This window comes from Loxodonta africana, chromosome X (genome assembly GCF_030014295.1).
Source record: "Loxodonta africana isolate mLoxAfr1 chromosome X, mLoxAfr1.hap2, whole genome shotgun sequence".
Classification (NCBI taxonomy): Eukaryota; Metazoa; Chordata; class Mammalia; order Proboscidea; family Elephantidae; genus Loxodonta; species Loxodonta africana.
The window spans coordinates 90,841,746-90,865,688 of NC_087369.1; the positions used below are offsets into that span (position 1 = coordinate 90,841,746).

The 23,943-nt window shown below is 39.6% G+C and overlaps 1 protein-coding gene across 2 annotated transcripts; it reads right to left on the reverse strand.

The window, feature by feature from the left end:
* Positions 1–7,480: 7,480 nt before the first annotated feature.
* ITM2A (integral membrane protein 2A) lies at positions 7,481–13,805 on the reverse strand. 2 transcript variants are annotated; one of them, XM_064278606.1, is made up of 6 exons: positions 13,504–13,805; positions 9,663–9,791; positions 9,203–9,400; positions 8,850–8,960; positions 8,518–8,668; positions 7,481–8,366 (listed from the first exon to the last, which is right to left on the reverse strand). In XM_064278606.1, exons 1-6 carry the CDS (start codon positions 13,618–13,620, stop codon positions 8,278–8,280), a joined length of 795 nt encoding a protein of 264 aa, XP_064134676.1. In that variant the 5' UTR covers positions 13,621–13,805; the 3' UTR covers positions 7,481–8,277. The 2 variants fall into 2 exon arrangements, with proteins under 2 accessions (XP_064134676.1, XP_003412754.1); XM_003412706.4 differs by having other exon boundaries at positions 9,663–9,794; positions 13,510–13,802.
* Between the last annotated feature and the right edge of the window lie 10,138 nt (positions 13,806–23,943).

A 23,943-nucleotide genomic window follows, 5' to 3' on the forward strand; every position in this document is an offset into this window, starting at 1 on the left:
AATTTTTTTTATGGAAAGCATTTGCAGATAATGACTGTACTGCATTGAACAGTGCATTAATAGCAAAAACCCTTTTCTTGTCCCTGTTGAAAGTCTTTTCTTCTAAAAATTTCATCAGAGATTCTTTCAGACCATCAAGTACAAATTGAATCTCTTATAAAACACATTTCTCCTTTGGGATTCATAGCATCTGATTTTACCATTGACTGCTTATTACCAAAATCTGTTCACTCCCTAGTCATCTCCATCACTTATTGAAAATGTTGTCACTGGTATCACTTTCTTTTCATCTCAAGTTCTTTCATTATTCTTAGTTACATCAATATCCATGTGGACAACACAGCCTATGCACTGACCTCTTGGTTTTTTACTTCTTCATCACCAGAGACCTTTACTTCTACTCCATTTCAGTTATCCACTCCCATGATGGCACTGTCAAGCTTAATAAACTTTCTGGTCTTTGCCAACAACCTCTTATTCTTTCTTCAGTCTCAATGGAGGAGACCTAAATTCCTTTTCTTAAGCATATCTTTACCTGTGTTTTGGATTCACTTCCCTACCACTTTTTCAAGGGTCCCACTCCACTAACAACCCCCATTTCTCTTGTGTCTTATACCTGTCCCTCTCTGATGTCGCTTCCTTTTGATATTTATACGTGTTTATGATTTATATTCTTTCATCTGGGTTATATTGACATATAACTCTTTTGAGGAGGTATATAGACCCATCAGGAAAAATACCATGCTCTTTTGAGGCCAAAAAAACTATAGACCTCAATAATATGTATCATCAAAATATGGATGCATGCATGGGAGTGCATTCTAAGGGTTGACTAAAGAGGATAAAATATAAAACTTGATCAAGCCAAATTAATTGGTATGCATACATTCATCCGGATTTGAGCATATTATAGTTTGACTTGAGCACGTAAGAATGATGTTAATCATCTGTGAGATCAGCTAAATTGAAACTTGAACTCAACAGTGGAATGGGATTGAAATGTCAGAACTACCCTGCTACAGAGGAAGGATTCTGAAGACTTAGGGAGATGGAAATGTCGGAAGGGATATATTAAGTGCAAGACTCTAATCATATCCCCCGTCAAGGCATTAAGGATAATGAGTACTTAAGTGGTCAAGTCCAGATGGCCTCTCGTAACCAACACAGACAAGGTGCAAGCAATTGATATATTAAATAAACCACATTGTTGGAATAGTAATGAAAGTGCTTTGTATCTCAAGATTCTCTGGTAATGGCTAATTAATCATGGCATCCTTATGCATGAAATATGCAGCGTATAAAACTGCTGCTTGACAAATTTAGGCAGAAAACGTTGAAGTCTGTTGGGCAGAAGCCTAACTTGATCATACTGAGGTTTACAACTTGTACCCATTTCTCATAACTCAAAAATATTCACAGAATTGAAGACCTCTTACTGAGGAAGGATTGGCCCCTTTAAGGAATAACCCTGAAATGGAGCCTCAGGTGTATACTTTTAGTATTCCCCTAATTCTTTCCCAGAGGTATCCCAGTCCATTTACTAGGATGACTGGATAAAGAGGAAATACTCAGATTTTCTGGAGGTTATTGGACATTAGCTCCAAACTGTTGCTGACTACTGGAGGCTTGATATTCCACCATAGTCCATCTACCAGAGTGTGGGCTTACCAAGTTTAGAAGATAAAATAAGTCTTAGCCCAGGTCTGTTTCTTTGTGATCCAGTGAGACTTCAGATTCATTTTATGTTTATTTTCCTAGTTCCAAAATGTGTAATGGGAATAGACATCCCAGAAACTGGCAAAATCCCCACATTTGTTACCTGACCCATGGAGTGAAGGTTATTATAGTAGGAAAGGCTGAGTGGAATTCACTAGAACTCTCCTTTCCTCCTGCCAAAAAGAGAAGCAACTGCAGAGATTAGTACTTTCATCAAAGATTTCAAAAATCAAAGAATGATATTTCCTACTTAATTAGTTTCCTAGTTAACAAAATACCACAAACTGTGTGGCTTAAAACAACAGAAATTTATTCTCTCAGATTCTGGAGGCTAGAAGTTTGGATTTAGGTGTCAGCAGAGTCTATTCTCTCTAGGTGAAGATCCTTCCTTTTCTCTTTCAACTTCTGGTAGCCCCAGGCATTCCTTGGTTTATGGGAGCATAACTTTAATCTCTGACCTGTCTTCACGTGGCCATCTTACCTCTTTGTCTGTGTGTCTTTGTGTTTTTTCTCTTTTTCTCAAAAGGATACCAGTAAGATTGGTTTAGGGCCTACCCTACTCTAGTACGACCCCATGTGAGTTTAGCTAATTACAGCCAAACAAGGTCACATTTACAGGTAAAGCAGTGAAAACTCGTACATATCTTTTTGGGAGACACAAACCAACCCATAACATCTACCACTGCCATTTAATTTTATTTGGCTGAAGGCAAAAAACAGATGTGTTTTGGAGAATGACTGTTGATTATTGCAAATTTAATCAGGTCATGAGGTCAATTTCAGCTTAAATTCTGGATGTGGTACTTTTATTGAAGCAAATCAACTCAGTTCCTGGCAGTTAATACATAACCATTTAGGGAGAAAATCCCTTTTACTTGCCTCATTCCTGCTAGCAAAGATAATCAGAAGCTGCTTGCTTTCATGGGGCCTCTACAGTTCTTTCTTATATTAATCAAAAACCAAACGCTTTGCAGTCGAGTCGATTCCGATTCATAGTGATCCTATAGGACAGAGTAGAACTGCCCCATAGGGTTTCCAAGGAGCAAGCACCTGGTGGATTTGAACTGTCAACCTTTTAGTTAGCAGTTGTAGCTCTCAACCACTACACCACCAGGGTTTCCTTTCTTATATTAGAGCTATATAATCGCTCCCGTCTCTACGACAATTTGGTAGAGAGGGACTCTGTTTGTCTTGATATCACATGGATCACCATGCTGGTCCATTACATTGACAATATTATGCTAATTGGACATTGCAAGCAGAAAGTAGCAAGCATAGTACATGCCTTAGTAAGATACATGTATGTTCAGTGGCCTGTCACATCTTTGATGGTTTCTAAGGGTCCAGTGGTCTGGAGCCTGTCAGGATATCCTCTCTAAAGTAAGAAACAATTCTTGTGCCTTGTACTGCCCACTCTAAAGAAAGAGATATAGTGCATGGTAGGCCTTTTTGGAATTGGAGGCAACACATACAACACTTGGGCTTGCTGCTCTAATTCATTTACCAGGTAACTCGTAAGGCTACTGATCTTGAGTGGAGCCTGAAGCAAGAAAATTCTTTATGGTAGATCTAGGCTCCGGTGCAAGTTGCTTTGTCACTTGGGCCTTATGAACCAGCAACCACAGTGGTGTTGTAAGTTCTTATGGCAGACAGAGATGCTCTAGGATAGTCACAGTGCAAATTCCTAAAGTTCTGGAATAGGGACATGCCCTTTTCTTCTAACAACTATGCTCAATTAGAAAAATCACTCCCATCTTGCTACTGGGTCCTAGTAGAGATTGATTGTCTGACTCTGACCATGGGACACCTAGTGATTATGCAACCCAAAATGTCATGAAAATAGTGTTATCTTATCCACTGAATCCTTAGAATTGGGTATGAGAAATGGCATCCTGAAGATTGATTTATTGTGCGAGTTGGGAGACAGAGACCTGTGAGGCTGAGATGCTGTCCATCAGGATAAACCTTAAAGCAGCAGTCAATAAATGGTGCTATCTGTCTTCTTCATAGCCAGGAACCAATGGATGGGTAGGGGTGGGAATTGACCCTCTCACTATTATATCTAACAATGCATTGAAGGAATTTTTTTTTTATCCCTACGATCTTGGGTTTGGTGAGTTTGGATGTTCTACTGCGCAAGTGTGGACTACTTCTACCAGGAAACTGAGTCATGGTTACATTAAATTGGAAACGGAGACTGATTTCTAGCCATTTGGGACCCCACCAGCTGGGGTGATTGATTGATTCTGATTGCCAAGGGGAAATTGGGTAGCTGCTATACAGTGGAGGCAAGGAGATCTGTTACTGGAATTCAAGAGTTACTAAGGTGCCTCTTTCAAAGAAAAACTGCAACAAATATAGGACAACCAAGGACTCAGATCCTGCAGTAATAAAAATCTGGATTATTCCACTGGGTAAATTCCCTCCAGCTAAGATGCTGAGAGGAAAGGAAGATATGGAGTTTATCGTGGAAGAAGAAAACTATGACTATCAATTTAGGACTTAAAAGCAGCTAAAAAATCAGGGACTGAAGCAGCTATGTTTGGCTTTGTTTCTTTTTCCTCAAACCTCCACCTACTGCCTTGTATAAAGAGTACCACTACCAAAGGCCTTGGTTCCTGTCGGGGGAAGTCCTCACCTATAGCTAGTCTTTCCAGGTTCTGGGTATCATTCCTCCTCCTTCTTCACTGTGACTAGTTTCAGTGAGCCTCACCCAGCCTTGCTGGTTTTTATTAACCCTTCTGTCTTAGTTTCTTAGTGCCACTGTAACAGAAATACCACAAGCGGGTGGCTTTAACAAACAGAAATTTATTTTCTTGTAGTTTAGGAAGTTAGAAGTCTGAATTCTGGGCACCAGTTCTAAGGGAAAGCTTTCTCTTTCGGTCACCTATGGGAAAAGTCCATTTCTCTTTTGAACTTCTGTTCCTCGATTCCTTCGTGATCTTCATGTGGTGTGGCATCTATCTTTCTGTATCTGTGCTTGCTTCTGTGCCTAATCTGCTCCTTTTTTGTCTCCTATAAGTGATTGGTTTAAGACACATCTTACACTGATATATCCTCACTAACACAACAAAGAAAGCCCTATTCCCAGATAGAATTACATCCGCATGTATAACCAATTCCGACTCATAGTGAACCTAAAGGACAGAGTAGAACTGCCCCCATAGAGTTTCCAAGGAGCGCCTGGCGGATTTGAACTGCTGACCCTTCGGTTAGCAGCCATAGCACTTAACCACTATGCCACCAAGGTTTCCATCTACATGTACAGAGGTTAAAATTTACAACACATATATTTGAGGAACACAATTCAATCCATAACACCTTCTTACACCTTAATAAATTGTCCCTACGGGGTCCTGCATAATTTGTACTCTGCCTATTTTTCCAACTTCTTTTCACACAATTTTCTTCACTCAATGTGCTCCAGCCCCTCTAGCTTTTTTTCTCCAACATTCCATACTCTTTCCTGACTCAAGGAGTTAGCTCAGGCTTTGTTCTGTCTGAAATGCTCTTTCATTTACCCCATTTATACTACTCATTAAAAGATTTCACTTTCTCAGGTAAGACTTCATTGATAGCCCATGTTTGGCCACCCTGTTATAAACTGTCATAAGCACTCTATAATTTTTACTTGTAATAAAATAGTACAACTATTTTGAAAAAAGTCTCCCCCAGGAAATTACATGCCCATAGGAGCAGTGTTTAACTCTGTTTTGTTCACAGCTGTAGGTATCCCTAATGCCTAGCACAATTCCTGACTCATTACCAAATAAATTAATGAATAACCATGTAGAGATGGGTGAAGAAATAGAAGGGAAAAGTGGCACAGGGTATGAAACCCAAAACTATGCTCCACAGAATATCTCTCAGAGAAATGGCTGCCCACTTTTCTGATTTATACAAATCTTGGCCTCTGAATGAGTGGACAGATGGTGAGAGAGGAAGTCTCTGTCACATATCGATTCCTCACACATTCTGGCATCAGGTTACTAGCCAGTTATGCTTTTAGTGTCTCTAAGGGTTTTTCTCTTCTTCAACATATTCACTGATGGTGAAAATTAGGAGAGACTGAACTTGGAGGGCTACTAGCCTCATGTTATTTCATAGTGTAACAGGTAGAATTTTTGTTTTGCTTTGTTGATTTTCATTTAGCCACTTTTACCAGCATAATTTTATAAACAGTGCATCTCCTTGCATTGTGTTTTATTTAGGATACTCTTCTTATCTACGCTAGGTTCTTTTGGGTGGGAGGGCATCATAGTCTGTCTTGTGTGAATGTCACCTTTGGTTTATTAGTTGTTCATGTAAGAAACCCCTGCCTTCAGTTACTTTGTTTTCAATTTTTTCTTTAGCTATTCTCACCTATTTATACTTCCAGATGAACCCTCAAATAATTTTGCTAAGTTCCAAGAACAATTTGGGGGGGGTTAATTGAAATCAGGTTAAACCAATAAATTCAATTGGGGAACTCTATCTGTAATGTTCTTTCTTCCCTCTCCATTTATTCAACTTTTTCTCTTGTATCTCTTAATTAAGTTTTGTGACTTTATTCATAATAATTCCAAGAATTTCTTGTTGGCTCTCCTTTATGTCCCTGTTTCTATTGTGAGTGGAATATTTTTACCTGTTTTTATTACACTTTAATTGGTTATTGATAGTATCAGAATTGACTCTACGACAATAGGTTTGGTGGTATAAATGATAGACACTGGCTTTTGTTTTTCTTATACTGACTCTTCTTATTGATTTCAAAGGTTTTCAATTAATCCATTAGTGTTCTATTTTGAAAAAATCACATGTGGTAATAAATTTAACCCCTTTTAGCAAGTGATACTTACAATTTGTTTCACATGTCACTGCATTGACCAGAATGTCTAAAAAAAATTGAATAATTGCAATAGTAAGCATCCTTTCTTTTGTTTCACAATTAGGCATGATGCTGACTATTGGTTTAAGATAAATATGGAAGAAATTTGAACTTTCTGTGGGCCTGAAAGTAACCTAAAGTCTCTTAATAAATAGTTGAATTTATACAAGAACCCAATTATGGGGTTACTTCTAAAAAGAGGACCAAAAAACCTCAAGACCAAACTCAGTTGCTGTCAATTCAATTCTGATTCATAATGGCCCTATAGGACACAGTAGAACCACCCCGTAGGGTTTCCAAGGCTGTAATCGTTTACAAAAGCAGACTGCCACATCTTTCTCCGTGGAGCTGCTGGTGGGCTTGGACTGTCAACCTTTTAGTTAGCAGCCAAAGGCTTAACCACTATACCATCAAGGATCATTCTAAAGGAGTAGTTGATGTAATATCTAAAGAGGAGTAAAATATAGAATTATAAAAATAATACATGAAGAGACTGGAATGGGAGCAGAAGTAGGTTCATAATTTTAGATCTATTGCAGGTGCATCAAAGCTGAATAAAAAAATTAGCTGTTTAAATATTCCTCAAATAAGAGAAACAGTGGTTGAATACAGCAAAATTTATTATAACCAAAAAACCAAACCCATTTCTGCCAAGTCAATTCTGACTCATAGTGACCCTGTAGGACAGAGTAGAACTGCCCCAGAGGGTTTCCAAGGAGTAGCTGGTGGATTTGAACTGTTGACCTTTAGGTTATTAGCCAAGATATTAACCAGGGCTGTAGAACTCATGCAACCTAAACTCCTTATACCATTCAGCACCTGTACAGTTTTGTAGATTTCACAATACAGGTATCAGTGAGAATGACTGCATTAGTGGAAATGACTTCCTCAAGGAAATTGTTCACACATGTCAGATTTATTACAGAACACCTAACAGAATTGCAAAGATGTAATTTTTAAATCAAGGAAAGATGCACAAAATGAAAAACAAAATGAAACTTTACAATGTTAAGGATTTTACATGCTGTACACAAAAAGGTCAAAAACAATTTTAACTATTTTAAATGTAAAATATGCTCTGCCCTATGATAGTAAAGAGCTTAAAAAAATTTACTTAAGAAAAAAACAAACAAATGATGGAATTTATTGTCAGGATGTTAACTGACATAATCATGTTGCTTTCAGAAATCTAAACCCTATAAATTCAAAAGAAAATAAGAATTATTCATTTTCAATTTCAAATAACAAGCAATATCAGTTAAACTAAGAATCAACAAAAGCTTGCAGTGGTTAGTAGGTATATATGTATCTTTATATATGTATATATATGTATGTATACACATATGTCTACATACACATATAGATACATATATATATATATATATATGTATAAGCCAAACCCGTTGCCTTTGAGTTGATTCCAACTCATAGCAACCCTGTAGGACAGAGTAGAACTGCCCCAGAGGGTTTCCAAGGAGTGGATGGTAGATTCCAACTGCCAGCCTTTTGGTTACCAGCCAAGCTCTTAACCAATGTGCTACCAGGGCTCCAATAATATACATACATTATTCTAATACATATATTAGAGTAAATGCATGAGTAAATATCTTGAGTATCCTACACACTTTGATATTGAAGTCACATTGTAAATCTCTGACTTCTTATACCTACGGATACTTTTAATCTATGGCCTCTTACTCTTGACAGATCTTGGTTTCAACAACAAATTCGTTGGGGAAGTGTCTAATCTTCCAACACTTATCAATGGCACGTTTGTTGAAACCTGTGAGGAAATACACAGAAAAAGTTACTTTTGGGTCCTTTGTGGAAATGAAAAGATATATAGATTTGCTCCCCTCTTTCTCCCACACTGTATCCCCACCCTCTTCCTCTGTCCCAATAACATAAGGTGAACCAAGAAATAAATTGCCTACCAAGCAAGAGGTCTCTGCGACGAAGGCGGAAGGCTTTGCGGTTGTTGCAAAGTTGGTAAATAAAGATGCCAAGATTACTAACATCACGAATCTCCTCCACAGCAACCAAGTCTTCACGAATCACATAAGTGTGAGGCAAATATTTGCCACTCTAAAATTAAAAAAGAAAAGACTGACATGAGAAATTCTTAAAGACACTTTAAATCCTTATCTATAGCAGATACATATTTTCCTTTTTTATTATTTGGAAATTATCTCAGTTAAGTGGAATATTTAGGAAATAAAATCATTTGGAAATGCTTATGGGAAAATTTAACTTGCAAAATACATACCGCCAGTTTTCCAAAGAGCTCCACCAGATTCTTTGGTGGCATAACGATGGAGGTATTGAGAGGCATCAGATAGCAGTTACCCAGCAGCAAGTCCAAGTAAGCAGTCATACCCTATTGAGGAGGGAAGAAATGTTCTGTATGATATAGACAGCATTAATATTACAGATTTTCCAACTGCCATTAACACAAGAACACAAGCAGCTCATCCTTTCAAAAGCAACTATTGTATACGCAATGACAACAAAATGGCAAGTCTTTGCTTCAAACATTATACATTTATGCAAGGACTTACTACCTGTCAATGGACTAGGAAAAAGAAAATCCTGAGATATCTATAAGAATGAGAAACTCACCTTTTCAAAGTCATGAATAATTGCTGCAGGGTCACTATCAGAAAAACTGGGAACAGGTACGTCAATGATTTCGATGTTGTCATCCTCACGAATGTCAGCTTCCTCAGTCACAGGCAGAAAGTAAGGCTCTCCTCCAGGAAGGGCATTTGCAGGGTCCTCAGAATCAAAGAAACACATCTCTCCCCTGTAGATGGTACTCTAGAAGAGAAAAATAAAAAACTTCCAACACTCACTACCATGATATTTGAATGGTTTCTCACATTCATATCAATCCATGTACTGTTTACCCAGCTTGTCAATTACATTTAGCATCATGAAGACAAATCAGTTGTATGAACTAAAAGGTAATTTTAAAACTTTCCCTAAATATTCCTTTCTCTGATGACCACCACAGAAATTATTTTAAGTTGCTACTAAATATATAGCAATTAGTAATCCAAATTATAGGAATTATTATTACCTTGGGCATGAAGTACTTGTAAATGCAGGCTCCACCAACGATAAGTCCTGCCAAGATGAACGAAAGGCCTAAGAGAGTAAGCATGCATCTCCCAGAGGAGCTCTCTTTTTCCTGAGTGGCAACTCGGAGCTCCTATTTATTGAAAAGCAAAAACAAAACCAGATTGCACTTTTAGACACATAGTTGCTTTTGTGTACAACTTGTCTCTCTTGAAACCCAAGGTATTTTTAAATGATATTAAGTCATTGTTCTTAAAATCATTTCAAGACTCTTATGTCTAATAGGTGCAAATATCTCCAATTAGATTAACTTTCCTTCTGGCATTTCCAAACCCAAATATACTTACGAACTTATTTCGAGATACACATTTCTGGAATCAAATGAAAATAACCATTCATTCATATAATAAATTATGCTGTATAAATAAATGGAAATGGTTACTTTTTGGACTTGTAAAGTGATAACATCATTAACTTTCTGGAATACAGTTAAGTTTCTTCATTTTTTTTTTTTTTTTGGTAATCAGCTTGTTTGCCAATTTAAAGGAAAATTAATATCCTTTGATTTAGTAACTGATTTTCAAAAAACTGTTATTTTGAAAATTAGGTTTTAAAGGAAGGAGTCCTATGAGGTAAGGCATATGCCATTTTCCCCTATTTTAGAAATAAAAATATTGAGGACAGAGATATATTTTCTAATGCTCCTAATTTTAATGAAAAATATGAGGCTTCCTGTTGTCATTAGCTGCTGTCGAGTTGTTTATGACTCATGGACCCCGTATGTGCACGGTGGAACTGCTCCATAGCATATCACTAGGCCTGTCTTCTGAAACACCTCTGGGTGGGTTAGAACTGCCAACTTTTCAGTGAGTAGTGAGTGCTTAACCATTTGTTTCACTCAAGGACTCTAAGGTTTCCTAATGTCACTCAATGTTGTATAGCTGTGTATTGCATGAATGAAATAATGTTTTCCAAATTCTGGAGGAAACACTAGATTTTTAAGTATAGGATTGGCTATAACTAGTACAAAAACTGTAAAACAGTTACTACAAAATTCTGTTAAATCAGTAATTTGCTTAGAAATTTGAACAAGAAAGATCCAAAGCAAACAAGTAACTCACTAACTCTGCACCCTCCCCAATCCCATTCTTGTTTCACAATATGCCCTAAATGGCATGATTACTCAGGGATAGAATAAATGAAATCAGCAAACTTGGGCCCCGGTAATCAGAGGGTAAATAATTCACACTGGTAATTAAACCATAAACCCTTTCTATGACAACTACTATAATGTTTATGCTATCTACCCAAACAAATTAATTTGCTGAAAATAAATGAATGATTTGAAGTTAATGCAGGAGAAGAAAGGACAGGCAAGAATTTGATATATGATTTTTCAAATAAAAGATTTTTATTTAAAGTTCAAAGAAATTTGGGGTTCACATACCTAAAAAGATATTTAAATTCAAACTCTCCATTAATACTTTATAAACTTTGAAGGCTTTTCTTTGTCCCAATAATTTTCACCAATTTTTAATTACTTTTGTAAAAAATGTTATCTAAGATTAACACTACAAAGATAGAACTAAAAATTATGTTTAGAAATCACTTTGATCTAGAGTTGGAGGCTTAGTAATTATATTTATATGATTAAACTGACACCCAGAAATATGAAGTGATTTGCCTATATTTTTAGAAGAATCAGTTTCTATTTTTTTTCTTGCTACTGAGACATGAGAATAACAATTTGCACTGTAATTTCATCTCTCCTTCCAAAAATTCAGTTCCCTGATTGCATGGTGTTTAAGAGCTCGGTGGCTAACCAAAAGGCTGGCAGTTCAAAGCCACCAGCTGCTCCTTGGAAATCTTGTGGGGCAGTTCTACTCTGTCCTACAGGGTCACTATGAGTTGGAATCAACTCAGTAGCAATGGGTTTGTGTTTGGTTTTCCAACAATTCAGGGAGTTTGTTACTAAGCACGTTTTAAATATTAGAGCCTTAAATTTCATAAGATATACCTACATACTAGGAATAAGAATTTTTGTGTGCATTTAAATTTGCTGAAATTTAGGATGGTAAAGAATTTCCATAGCTAATTTCTCTCTGAACTATATTTTAAAGTCATTGTACACGACCTCTGATTTTGAATCTGTTGTACTCAATTTCTGATGAGAAGATAAATACATTGCTATATATCAACCAGGTATTATTAAATAAATGTCCAGTTCAGGATCCTTTGGGAGCTTCTCCAACATCTAACAAAGAAATACAATTATAGTGCATATGTCATTTTTGTTTGTTCCTCATCACACCACAGGCCTGACAGAAGTATTGTTTGCATATTAACTTAATCCAAATACAAGTCATGAAGTTCTTGGTAGTAAGAGGAAATAAAAGGGGGAGGGGGGAGGAGGGACTACTTTGTGGCTATATTTAACTAAACCAGACCTGGCATCTAATTAGAACTCCCAAAAAGATCTGGCCATATTTCACTTACAAAGTAAATCTGAGGACAATTACACATTTGATCTGTTATTTAACCAAAATCTCAACAATGCAAGGGGGTGTTACACTTGAGTTCTGAAATATATAATACACAAGAGCTGGTTTGATTGCTGTTCCTTGATAAAAACTTTACGTAAGCACACTAGCATTTCAAGCTGTGTGCATAATCAGATTTACCACAAGGATTCTCATTTCACTCAAAGCACTCTCCAAATCTCCACGACTAAACACAAAACTTTATAGAGAACAAAACAAGTTAGGACAGATTTGCAAGCTCCAGCTCTTCACAGATTTTGGAGAACATGGACAAAATATAGTTACTTTTAAATTTGAGATTTTACTGAGGAAAATAAGGAGTTTCCAAACACTGAACACATGGTAGGTGTTTAAAGGAAATATACATTGGACTAAATAAATAATGCCTAACTTTTGGGGGGAAAAACTCCCCTAGTTTCTGGCAAAGTTAGTAGTTTAACATACAATGTCGGGCCTGCTTCACATCTCTGCATGGGAGAGTGGATGGGAAGTATTGCTTAAACAAAGACAAATTTTAAAAATAAAAAGAAAGACAAGAAATGACAAATTTTCTTTTTATGGAAGAAGAGTGTTTTCTTTAGGAAATGTCACTCAGAAAACATACAAGGCCTGTGCAGTACAAGGGCACAGTAAACACCCCAAAGTCAATTAAGACCAACCTCAGGTTGACAGCTCCTTTTACCGAATGCTTAACACAGCCTTTGACCAGGGAGAAATTGAAAACACACACACACACACAGACACACACACACACACACATACACCATTGTCAACCTATAGTGCTTCTAATCAAAGCCGACCTTTGTCCCAACTCAACCCTAGCACCCTCAAACACCCTTAGATCCTAGAAAGATAAAGTCATAGAATTTCATCCACGTCAAAAGGAAAGAATAGTTAAATCGCCTGCCCTTGCTCACCCCTCGCGTCCGCTCGGCCCCTATGGAGGCTGTGCACGCCGCTGAAGCTGGGAACAGGGCAGCATGCCCCTCGTTGGTACCCAGACCCCAACGCGTCCCACAAAAGAAGATGACATCTGGTCCCAGGGGTTCTCCTCAAACTCCCTCCAACCTCCCTCAGTAATAGACGGCGTGGAACGCGCGGGGATGCAGAGGGGCGCGAGGCGCAAGGGGCTAGAGGTGGCTCGACCAGACAGAACAGGAGCTACTGGGGAAACTCGACAGAGTAGAAGTGCAGAGCAGAACGCCAGGGGACCAAGGGGCTTCAGAAACCCTCCATTTTGTTCTTTGCCACCTGTTTCCCCCACCCCCCACCCTGGCAGGCAGCCAGGGGAGGAGTGGGGACCGCTACCTTCCCGGTCAGGATCTGAGCTCGGACAGTGCGGGTGACGAGAGCTTCCACGTCTTGCCGTGCCTCCTCCTTTTGCAGGGCGGTTGGGGTGTTGAAGGCGATTTTCACCATGGTGAAGCTTTGGGCTGCGCGGTAAGGCGCGTCTGGAATCAGCGTCCAAGGCTACTGGTTAGAAGTGGAAGAGATTGCACTCACTCTGGCAGCACCTACTTTCTCCGCTGTCTGCCTTATGCTGCTGCAAAGCCTGGTCTTGGAATACTTATGATGCAATCCCAAATTGGGTGGGAGATAGGGGGCGGACCCGGGGAGGGGCCAAGGGAGGAGCTGGAAGGGGCCCGAGTGCTGGGAGGAGGGGGTTGATAGCTGAGGCAGAGGAGGGGAGGTGGAGCCCTTGGCCTCCTTGATCTTTGTGTCTCACCTGCACCCCAGGAGTTCTCCCTGTCACTTTCTGCGCCCTCAGATAAGAGCAAGGCAGGAAGCCTGGCTTGTGTTTCTGCCTTTGTACAGGCTGTGATAGTCCCTGAACCAGACGCTGCTTTCAGGAACTCGTGCTTGTCCCGGACTCCCTCGCGGGGCTGGGAGCTATAACTTGGCACCAACCCAAGATTCCTCAGCTCTGCAGGCATCTAGGCCCCTAAAGTACACTTCCACAGGGTTCTGCATCTTTATAACAATAACTTCCTTTTAAAGAACACCTTTAAAGTCTGTTTATAGCTATTTGGTTCATTCTCTCAAATTTTTTTTTTCCCTTTGAGTTTTTTTTTTTTTTAATACTGTTAATTTCCCAAAGTAAAGTCCCTGGCACTGCTTAGAATATAAAAATAAGGCTCCTTGCTCCCACCTCCCCATTTTGCAGGTAAGACGTGATGAGACACAGAAGAGGGTGAAAGCTCATCTTGAGTCCGTGAAATAACCCAGATCTTTTCACTCTCCCGGGTCAGGGAAATTAGTGTATGGTCTCAGCCCAGTGCCTGTTTCTCTTCAGCCACCAGCTGTGAAGCCTGCAGGGAGAAAAGCAGGGGTGTATGTATACCTATGTGTTTAGCGAAGTGGAGGTGGGGTGGAGGATACAAAATTTAGCCAGACTCTAACCCAGCACTAGTGGGAAAAACAATAACCCAAAGGGGCTGAGTTAGAAATCATTACTGAAACATTCATGTGGGCAGCCAGTGTAATCAAGCTACTTCTTCACAATGAAGTCCTCCTAGGTTGGTGACACTGATAGAGAACTTCACCATGTGAAATCCAAGCTGTGGAGGGTGGTGGCTGGGGTTGGCGGTGGTACAGTGTTTGTAAATAGTCCTGCTGAGGAAGCTACTCTGTTGTGTCAAGTCAATAACACTTAAGAAAAAAAAAGTCTTGTTAAAGAATCCCCTATCTACCCACTTACTAAGGGACTTCAATATGTTAAGAGCCACCACCGATCCATCCAAGAAATTCCAGCTTGAAATTTTTCCCACTGAGGTTTCCTTGACTCTGAAACCTGTCGCCTGTCTCCACTGTAGGAACTTTGTGAAGACAGCTTTCATTTTCTTGGATAGGCCACAGATGGGAAGGTGGATGGAGGCAAACAGTAGGAAGCCTGTGCCTTATACAGGGCCAGAGCCTTATAAAGCAGGATGTTTGATTTTCCTTAGAAATGTTGGCATCCTATGTTCTTTGATTCATTCTTGCTCAGATCTGGCCATTATAATTTAGCCTTTGTCAGGCAACTTTGGTATAGGCTGAAGAAATCTCAACTTTCTAGCATGTTTCCATTTACAGTTACCTTCTGTTTATAACAGCTCAGCCTGGGTTCTGTGCTGGTCTTGCACTCTGATCCACACCATACTGATGGTTAAACAAATGGTCTCCCTATAAGTTTATCTACCAAATGCAAGGATGTGTGTGGGATAGTAATATACATTCTCAGTGTGTCTTCCTTGAAATCTGGTTAGGTAGGAAGAGTAGGGATTATTTCCATTTTTCATCTAAATAGACTCAAACTCTGACCAAAGCAGTATATAGTCAATATAATCAATTGCTGAGTATGTGACATTGAGCAAATCACCTCGTCTTCTCAGGCCTCAGTTTCCTCCTCTGTAGAATGGTACAATATTTTGTATCCTGTTGCTATGAAAAGAATAGGAAAGTAAAATGGTTAGTTACCTGTCCTGAATTGAATTATGTCTCCCAAAAAATATGTGTCAACTTGGTTAGGCCATGATTCCCAGCATTATGTGGTTGTCCTCCATTTTGTGATTGTAATTTTATGTTGAGAGAATTAGGGTGGGATTGTAACTCTACCCTTACTGAGGCCACTTCCCTGATCCAGTGTAAAGGGAGTTTCCCTGGTGTGTGGCCTGTACCACCTTTTATCTCTCAAGAGATGAAAGAGAAGCAAGCAGAGAGTTGGGGACCTCATACCATCAAGAAAGCGTCACCAGGAGCAGAGTGCATTCTTTGGGTACAGGGTCCCTGTGCCTGAGAAGTTGCTCGATCAAGGGAAGGTTGAGGACAAGGATCTTCTAAAGCCTACAGAGAGAGAAAGCCTTCCCCTGGAGCTGATGCCTTGAATTTGTACTTTTAGCCTCCTTTACTGTGAGGAAATAAATTTCTCTTTGTTAAAGCCATCCACTTGTGGTATTTCTGTTATGGCAGCACTAGATGACTAAGACAGAATTTGGTACTGAGAGTGGGGTGCTGCTTTAACAGATACCTAAAGTGTGGAAGCAGTTTTGAAACTGTGAATGGATAGAGTTGTGACAGCGACAGACGACTAGCTCAGCAGAGAACCTGCAGCGGCAGAGAAGTGGCAACAGCAGAGAACCAACAGCAGAACCAGGAGACCAGCGTGAGACTCTGCTGGAGCCAACCCACGGAGTGAGAAAGCTGAGTGCCTGTGCGCAGGAGGCTTCCTGGAGGAGTGGGGTGCCTCTGGGCACTTATGGGTGGAGCTAGGCTTGCTGACCCATGGAACCAGAGAGTTGAATGCTTGTGCTCAGGAAGCTTCCTGGCAGAGTGGGGTGCCTCCGGGCACTTATCAATGGAGCTACAGAGCTTTGGAACACTTGCCCCAGCAGGGCAGATGCAGGCATGAGGCCCAAGGAGCCAAGAGCCCAAGAAATCAGGAAACAGAAGCTGAAGTGACAACACAAGAAGCAGAGTTGCCTCAGTCTCAAAAGGTATGACCATGACCTCAGGGGTTTCAAAGGGTGGAGCCTCTGGCATCTCTAATGGTGGAATTACCACTCAGATGGATTAGGAGAATGGTGCACCTAAAGCTGAGGGAGCAGAGTTGCTGTCCCAGTGGGGCTTTTTGGTGCAGCTGAAGCCCAGGGCCGAGGGGCCTCCACTCAGAATCCAGAGGGTGTGGCCAATACCTAGAGGCTGGAGGGCAGGGCCATTGTGTAAATTGTCTCAGAGAACAGAGGATTATCTTCAAAGCTTTGAGGGCTAATGTAATGTGTTCTGCTGACTTGCTTGGTGCCTGTTATGCCTTCTTTCCCTTCAGTTTCTCCCATTTGTAGTGAAAATGTCTTAGTTTGTGCCTGTTCTGTCATTGTACCTTTGGAAGCAGATAACTTGTATTCTAGATTTCACAAAGAGGAATTTTTGGATTTTGGACTTGGAGTTAAAACTTTTGCTATGATATGATGGGGTGAATGTATTTTGCATGTGCAAAGATGTGATTTTTTTGGAGACCAAGGGGTGGAATGTCCAGGATTGAATTGTATCCCCCCAGAAATATGTGTCAACTTGGTTAGGCCATGATTCCCAGTATTGTGTGGTTGTCCTCCATTTTGTGGTTGTAATTTTATGCGGAGAGGATTAGGGTGGGAGTGTAACATCACCTTACTCAGGTCACCTCCTTGATCCAAGGTAAAGGGAGTTTCCCTGGTGTGTGGCCTGCACCGCCTTTTAATTCTCAAGAGATAAAAAGAAAGGGAAGCAAGCAGAGAGCTGGGAACCTCATACCACCAAGAAAGCAGCACCAGGATCAGAGCATATCCTTTGGACATGGGGTCCCTGCACCTGAGAAGCTCCTTTACCATGGGAAGATTGAGGACAAGGACCTTCTTCCAGAGCTGACAGAGAAAGCCTTCGCCTGGAGCCGATGCCCTGAATTTGGACTTGTAACCTACTAGACTGCAAGAAAATAAATTTCTCTTTGTTAAAGCCATCCACTTGTGGTATTTCTGTTATGGCAGCACTAGATGACTAAGAAAGACATTACCCTTCTTATTTTAGTCTGTTTCATGATCATGAGAGTTTTTTTTTTAATCCTTCAACCATTATTTAGGCTCTGGAGCCACTGTGGGCTCCACAGTATTTGAGTATAGGTCTTCTTGGAAAAGATCAGGCTTCTGAGAATAAGCATATAAATTTACACCTAACTTTTCATGGATTTTGAAGAATTTGACCATCTCTCATTTGTTAAAACCAAGCCCCATTTTAGGCATTCCACCCGTATCTCTGTGAGGGCTTTGCTACTATTGCGTAAATGTGATGCAGGCACCATCTCAAAATAACTGATACCCATGTCACCCTCTTCATATAAATAAGTAATATTTATGCCATGAACAAGGAACTCTGGTGGCACAGTGGGTAAGCGCTTGGCTGCTAACCTCTCTGAGGGAGAAAGATATGGCAGTCTGCTTCTGTGAAGATTACAGCCTTCCTACTGTGTCCTATAGGGTCACTATGAGCCAGAATCGACTCGAAGGCAATAGGTTACGGGTTACATCAGAATCATAGAATAGCAACAACACCCAGTGTTAGTGTCCATTTCAGGAAGGATGAATTGTTCCTGCGTGATTTTTGAATTTCAAAATATAAAGCTGCCACTTGCTCGTTGAGCTGAAACCAGTAATAATCACATCCTAATCTACCAAAAAGAAAAAAAAAAAAAGATTCTCATTGGCCAAGGTCTTTCTTGTCCTCTTTCCTTCCCAGCAACAACCACCTTTTGTTCCCTAGAATCAATTTCTCTCAATTTCTTGTCTTTGGAAAATGTAGGGATCTGGCTGCCATGCCAATTCCAGCTCACATTGTTAATCATGTCTGGATTCACACCAGTCAAGTTTATAAAGGATTTCCCTGTTCCTACATGTCTGGTGATTAAATTTTCCCAACTTGTGAATGGAACGTGGTATTCAATTGGATGTCAAGCAATGATGTTAACTCTCTTTGAATGACCTTCTGAAATTACTAAAGATTCAATCAGGAAAAAGAAAAAAAGGCTATTAGGGGCATCAGTGATACCATTTCACTCATTATCTCTTTCACTCATTCATCAAATATTTATTGAATGTCAAACCCTGGTGGCATAGTGGTTAAGTGCTATGGCCACTAACCAAAAGGTCAGCATTTTGAATCCACCAGGGGCTCCTTGGAAACTCTATGTTGCTGTTCTGCTCTCTCCCTATAGGGTCGCTGAATTGACTCCACGGCAATGGGTTTGTTTTTTTGCTGTTGTTGTTTACTACGTGCCTTGTGTTGTGTTCAGCCCTGGGATATAGCAGTAAGCAAGACAGACACAACTTTGCCCCTTAGAGCCCATCATCCTTGCTACCAATGACAATGACATGTTTGTGAAGAGTTTTCCAGTTTTTGTAGTGAGAACATTGGTCCCCAGTACTTCAACAAACCAGCAGAATTGTTCCACCCCTAGCCAGTACTACTAAAAAAAAAGTACTACTAAAAAAAAAGTACTACTACTAGGAATGTTTAAATCCCTAGCTCACTTGCAATTATTTCACACTCAGCACTTCATTTAGGAAGATAAATCTGACAGTAGGAGGAATTGGGAAAAAAGTTAGAAGTTACTCTTCCATATTTCAGGTGAGTAGTCATGGATTACACTGGTAATTGAGATAATGAAAAGAAATGGAAAACTTCCAGGGATGTTTAGGAGATACGCCTTACAAAGCTTGGTTCTGGAATAAATACTATGAAAGAGAAAAATTAGAAAAAAAATTTCTATTTTGAATGACTGGAAATCTCAGACTGGGAGAAGGTTGGTGACCTTAGTAGGAATACTAAACATTTGTTGAACCTATCAAATGCTAGATCTCTGTGCTTAGCCCTTTAAATTGATTATGCCATTCAATCTTTGCCACAACCCTGTGTGGTATTATATTCATAATTTCATTGATGAGAAAGCTGAATTTCCAAGAGGTTGAATAAGTTGCCCAAGGTCAGATTCTAACTCAGGTGGTCTGATTCTAATGTTTGTACTCCTAACCAATGTATAGTCTTGCTATCGCTAAAAGAAATTGAAAAAAAACAAGAGGGGAGCTGGTTTGAAAGTGGGAGAAATACTCAGCATATTGTTCAGGGCAATGAAACATGAATTCCCTGTTTATATTGCATACAGAGATTCCTGCTTTGGATTTTGTTCAGGAATGCATTTGAAATCCCTTTAGTACTTTCCTGGCCTATCCATAGCTATAGGCTACTCATCTTAAAGTGCATTTCTCCTCAGTTCTGCAGTTGATTTTGTCAGCAGAGAAGCAGCTACAGGGAAAGCTGGCCAGCCATCTGAATCTGGGTATAATTCCAGAAGTTTGGCATAGATCTTTTTTTTTTCTTTATTGTTCTTCAGATGAAGGTTTACAGAACAAACTGGTTTCTCACTAAACAGTAAGTACACATGTTTTATAACATGGGTTAAAAACCCCAAAACATGTCAATACTCTCCCTTCTCGACCTTGGGTTTCCTATTACCAGCTATCCTGTCCCTTCCTGCCTTCTAGTCCTTGCCCCTAGGCTGGTGTGCCCCTTTAGTCTCGTTTTGTTTTATGGGCCTGTCTACTCTTTGGATGAAGGGTGACCCTCAGGAGTGATTTTGTTACTGAGCTAAAAGGGTGTCTGAGGGCCACACTCTCAGGGTTTTTCCAGTCTCTGTCAGGCCAGTAAGTCTGGCCTTTTTTTTGTGAGTTAGAATTTTGTTCTACATTTTCTCCAGCTCTGTCCTGGATCTTCTATTTTGATCCCTGGCAGAGCTGTGAGTGGTGATAGCTGGGCACCATCTAGTTGTGCTGGACTCAGTCTGGTTGAGGCCATGGTATATGTGGTCCATTAGTCCTTTGGACTAATCTTTTCCTTGTATGTTTAGTTTTCTTCTTTCTTGCTCCCAAAGGGGTGAGACCAGTGGAGTATCTTAGATGGCCGCTCACAGGCTGTTAAGACCCCAGATGCTACTCACCAAAGTGTCGAACATTTTCTTTACAAAGTATGTTTTGCCAGTTGAGCTAGATGTTCCCGGAGACCATGATCCCCACAGCCCTCAGTCCAGTAATTTGGTTCATTAGGGAGTTTGGATGTGTCTATGGAGTTTACATGACCTTGCCTTGTACAAGTTGTACTGGCTTCCCCAGTATTGTATACTGTCTTACCCTTCACCAAAGTTACGACTTATCTACTGTCTATGTCTATTTAGTGTTTTTCCATTCGCACCCCTCCCCTCCCTCGTAACCATCAAAAATTGTTTCTTTTTGTGTGTAAACCTTTTCATGAGTTTTTACAATAGTGGTCTCATACAATATTTGTCCTTTTGTAATTGACTTATTTCACTCAGCATAATGCCCTCCAGATTCATCCATGTTATGAGATGCTTCACAGATTCATCGCTGTTCTTTATGCTCCATTGTGTGTATGTACCTTTGTTTATGCATTCATCTGTTGATGGGCATCTAGGTTGTTTCCATCTTTTTGCTATTGTGAACAATGCTGCAATGAATATGGGTGTGCATATGTCTATTCATGTGATCACTCTTATTTCTGTAGGGTGTATTCCTAGGAAGGGGATTGCTTGATCATATAGTATTTTTCTACTTCTAGCTTTCTAAGGAAGTGCCATATCATTTTCCAAAAAGCTTGCATCATTTTGCATTCCCACCAGCAGTGCATAAGAGTTCCGATCTCCCCGCAGCATCTCCAACATTGCTATTTCCTGTTTTTTTTTTTTAATTTGTGCCAGTAATGCCAGTGTTGAATGGTATCTCATTGTGGTTTTGATTTGCATTACTCTAATGCCTGTTGCAGAAACCCTGCTGGCGTAGTTGTTAAGTGCTATGGCTGCTAACGAAGAGGTTGGCAGTTCAAATCCGCCAGGTGCTCCTTGGAAACTCTGTTGGGCAGTTCTACTCTGTCCTATAGGGTCGCTATGAGTTGGAATCGACTTGGCGGTATTGGGTTTGGTTTTGGTTTTTAAATGGCTATAAGGGAAACCCTGGTGGCAAAGTAGTTAAGTTCTACAGCTGCTAACCAAGAGGTCGGCAGTTCAAATCCACCAGGAGCTCCTTGGAAACACTACAGGGCAGTTCTACTCTGTCCTATAGGGTTGCTATTAGTCGGAATCGACCCGACGGCAGTGGGCTTTTTTTTTAATGGCTAAAAAAAAATTTTTTTTTTTTTTTTTATTGATTGCAAGCATTTCCTCATGTGTCTGTTGGTCACTTCAATGTCTTCTCTGGTGAAGTGTCTGTTCATTTCCTTTGCCCATTTTTTAACTGGATTACTTGTCTTTTTGTTGTAGAGGTGTTGGATTTTCCTGTAGATCTTAGAGATTAGACCTTTGTCTGATGTGTGATAGCCAAACATTTTTTTCCCAGTCTGTAGGTTCTCTTTTAATTCTTTTGGTGGAGTCTTTCGATGAGCATAAGCGTTTAATTTTTAGAAGATTCTAGTTATCTAGCTTATCTACTGGAATTTGCGTGTTGTTGGTTATGGTTTGTATCTTGTTAATGGTATGTATTAGGGCCTCTAGCACTGATCCTATTTTTTCTTCTATCAATTTTAAGTTTGGGCTTTGTATTTAGGTCTTTGATCCATTTTGAATTAGTTTTTGTGTATGGTGTGAGGTATGGGTCCTGTTTCATGTTTTTTGCAGAGGAACGTCCAGTTTTGCCAGCAATATGTGTGAAAAAGACTGTCTTTTCCCCATTTGATGGACTTTGGTCTTTTCTCGAAGATCAGGTTACCGTAAGTGGATGGATTTACGTCTAGGCTCTCAATTCTGTTCCTTTGGTCAGTATATCTGTTGTTGTACCAGTATGAGGCTGTTTTGACTCCTGCAGCTGTATGGTAGGTTCTGAGGTGAGGTAGTGTGAGTGCTCCTACTTTATTCTTCTTCAGTAGTGCTTTACTTATCTGGGGCTTCTTCCCTTTCCATACAAAGTTAATGATTAGTTTTTCCATCTCTTTAAAGAATATTGTTGGTATTTGGATCTGGATTGCGTTGTATTTGTAAATTGCTTTGCGTAGAATTGTCATTTTCACAATGTTGAGTCTACCTATCCGTGAGTATGGTATGTTTTTCCGTTTATGTAGATCTCTTTTGTTTTCTTGCAGTAGTGTTTTGTAGTTTTCTTTGTATAGGTCTTTTACATGCCTGGTTAGATTTATTCCTAAGTGTTTTATTTGGGGGGGGGCTATTATGAATGGTATTGTTTTCCTGATTTCCTTTTTATAACTCTCTTTATTAGTGTATAGGAATTCAAATGATTTTTGTATGTTTGTTTTGTATTCTGCTACTCTGCTGAGTCTTCCTATTAGTTCCATTAGTTTTCTCATCAAGTATATTAAGTTTTCTATGTATAGTATCATTTCATACACAAATAGGGACAGTTTTATTTCTTCATTACCAATGTGGATGACCTTTACTTCTTTTTCTTGCCTTATTGATCTACCTAGAACTTGCAGCACAACGTTAAATAGGAGTGGTGATAAAGTGCATCCTTGTCTTGTTCCTGTTCTCAAGGGGAATGTTTTCAGCCTCTCTCCATCAAGAATTATGTTGGTCGTTGGTTTTGTACAGATGCCCTTTATTATGTTGAGAAATTTCCTTTTATATGTATTTTATTGAGAGTTTTCTTCAGGAGTTGGTGTTGGACTTTGATGCCTTTTCTGCATCAATTGAGGTAATAACGTGATTCTTTTCTTTCCTTTTATTTATATGGTGGATCATGTTGACTGATTTTCTAATGTTCAATCATCCTTGCATACCTGGTATGAATCCTACTTGGTCTTGTGGTGTATTATTTTTTTGATATGATGCTGAATTCTATTTGCTAAAATTTTGTTGAGAATTTTTGCATCTATATTCATGAGAGATATTGGTCTGTAATTTTCTTTTTTTGTGGTGTCTTTGCCTGGTTTCGATATCAGGGTTATGCTGGCTTCATAGAATGAATTTGGAAGTATTGCTTCCTTTTCTATGTTCTGAAATAGTTTGAGTAATACTGGTGTAAGTTCTCTGAATGTTCAGCAGAATTCTCCAATGAATTCTGAGCCAGGGCTTTTTTTGGGGGGAGGGGAGCGGGATGGGGCAGTTGTTTTATTCCCTTTTCAGTCTCTTCTCTTTTTATGGGTATGTTCAGATTTTCAACATTATTTTGTGTTAGTTTGGGTAGGTAGTGTGTTTCTAGAAATTTGTGCATTTCCTCTAGG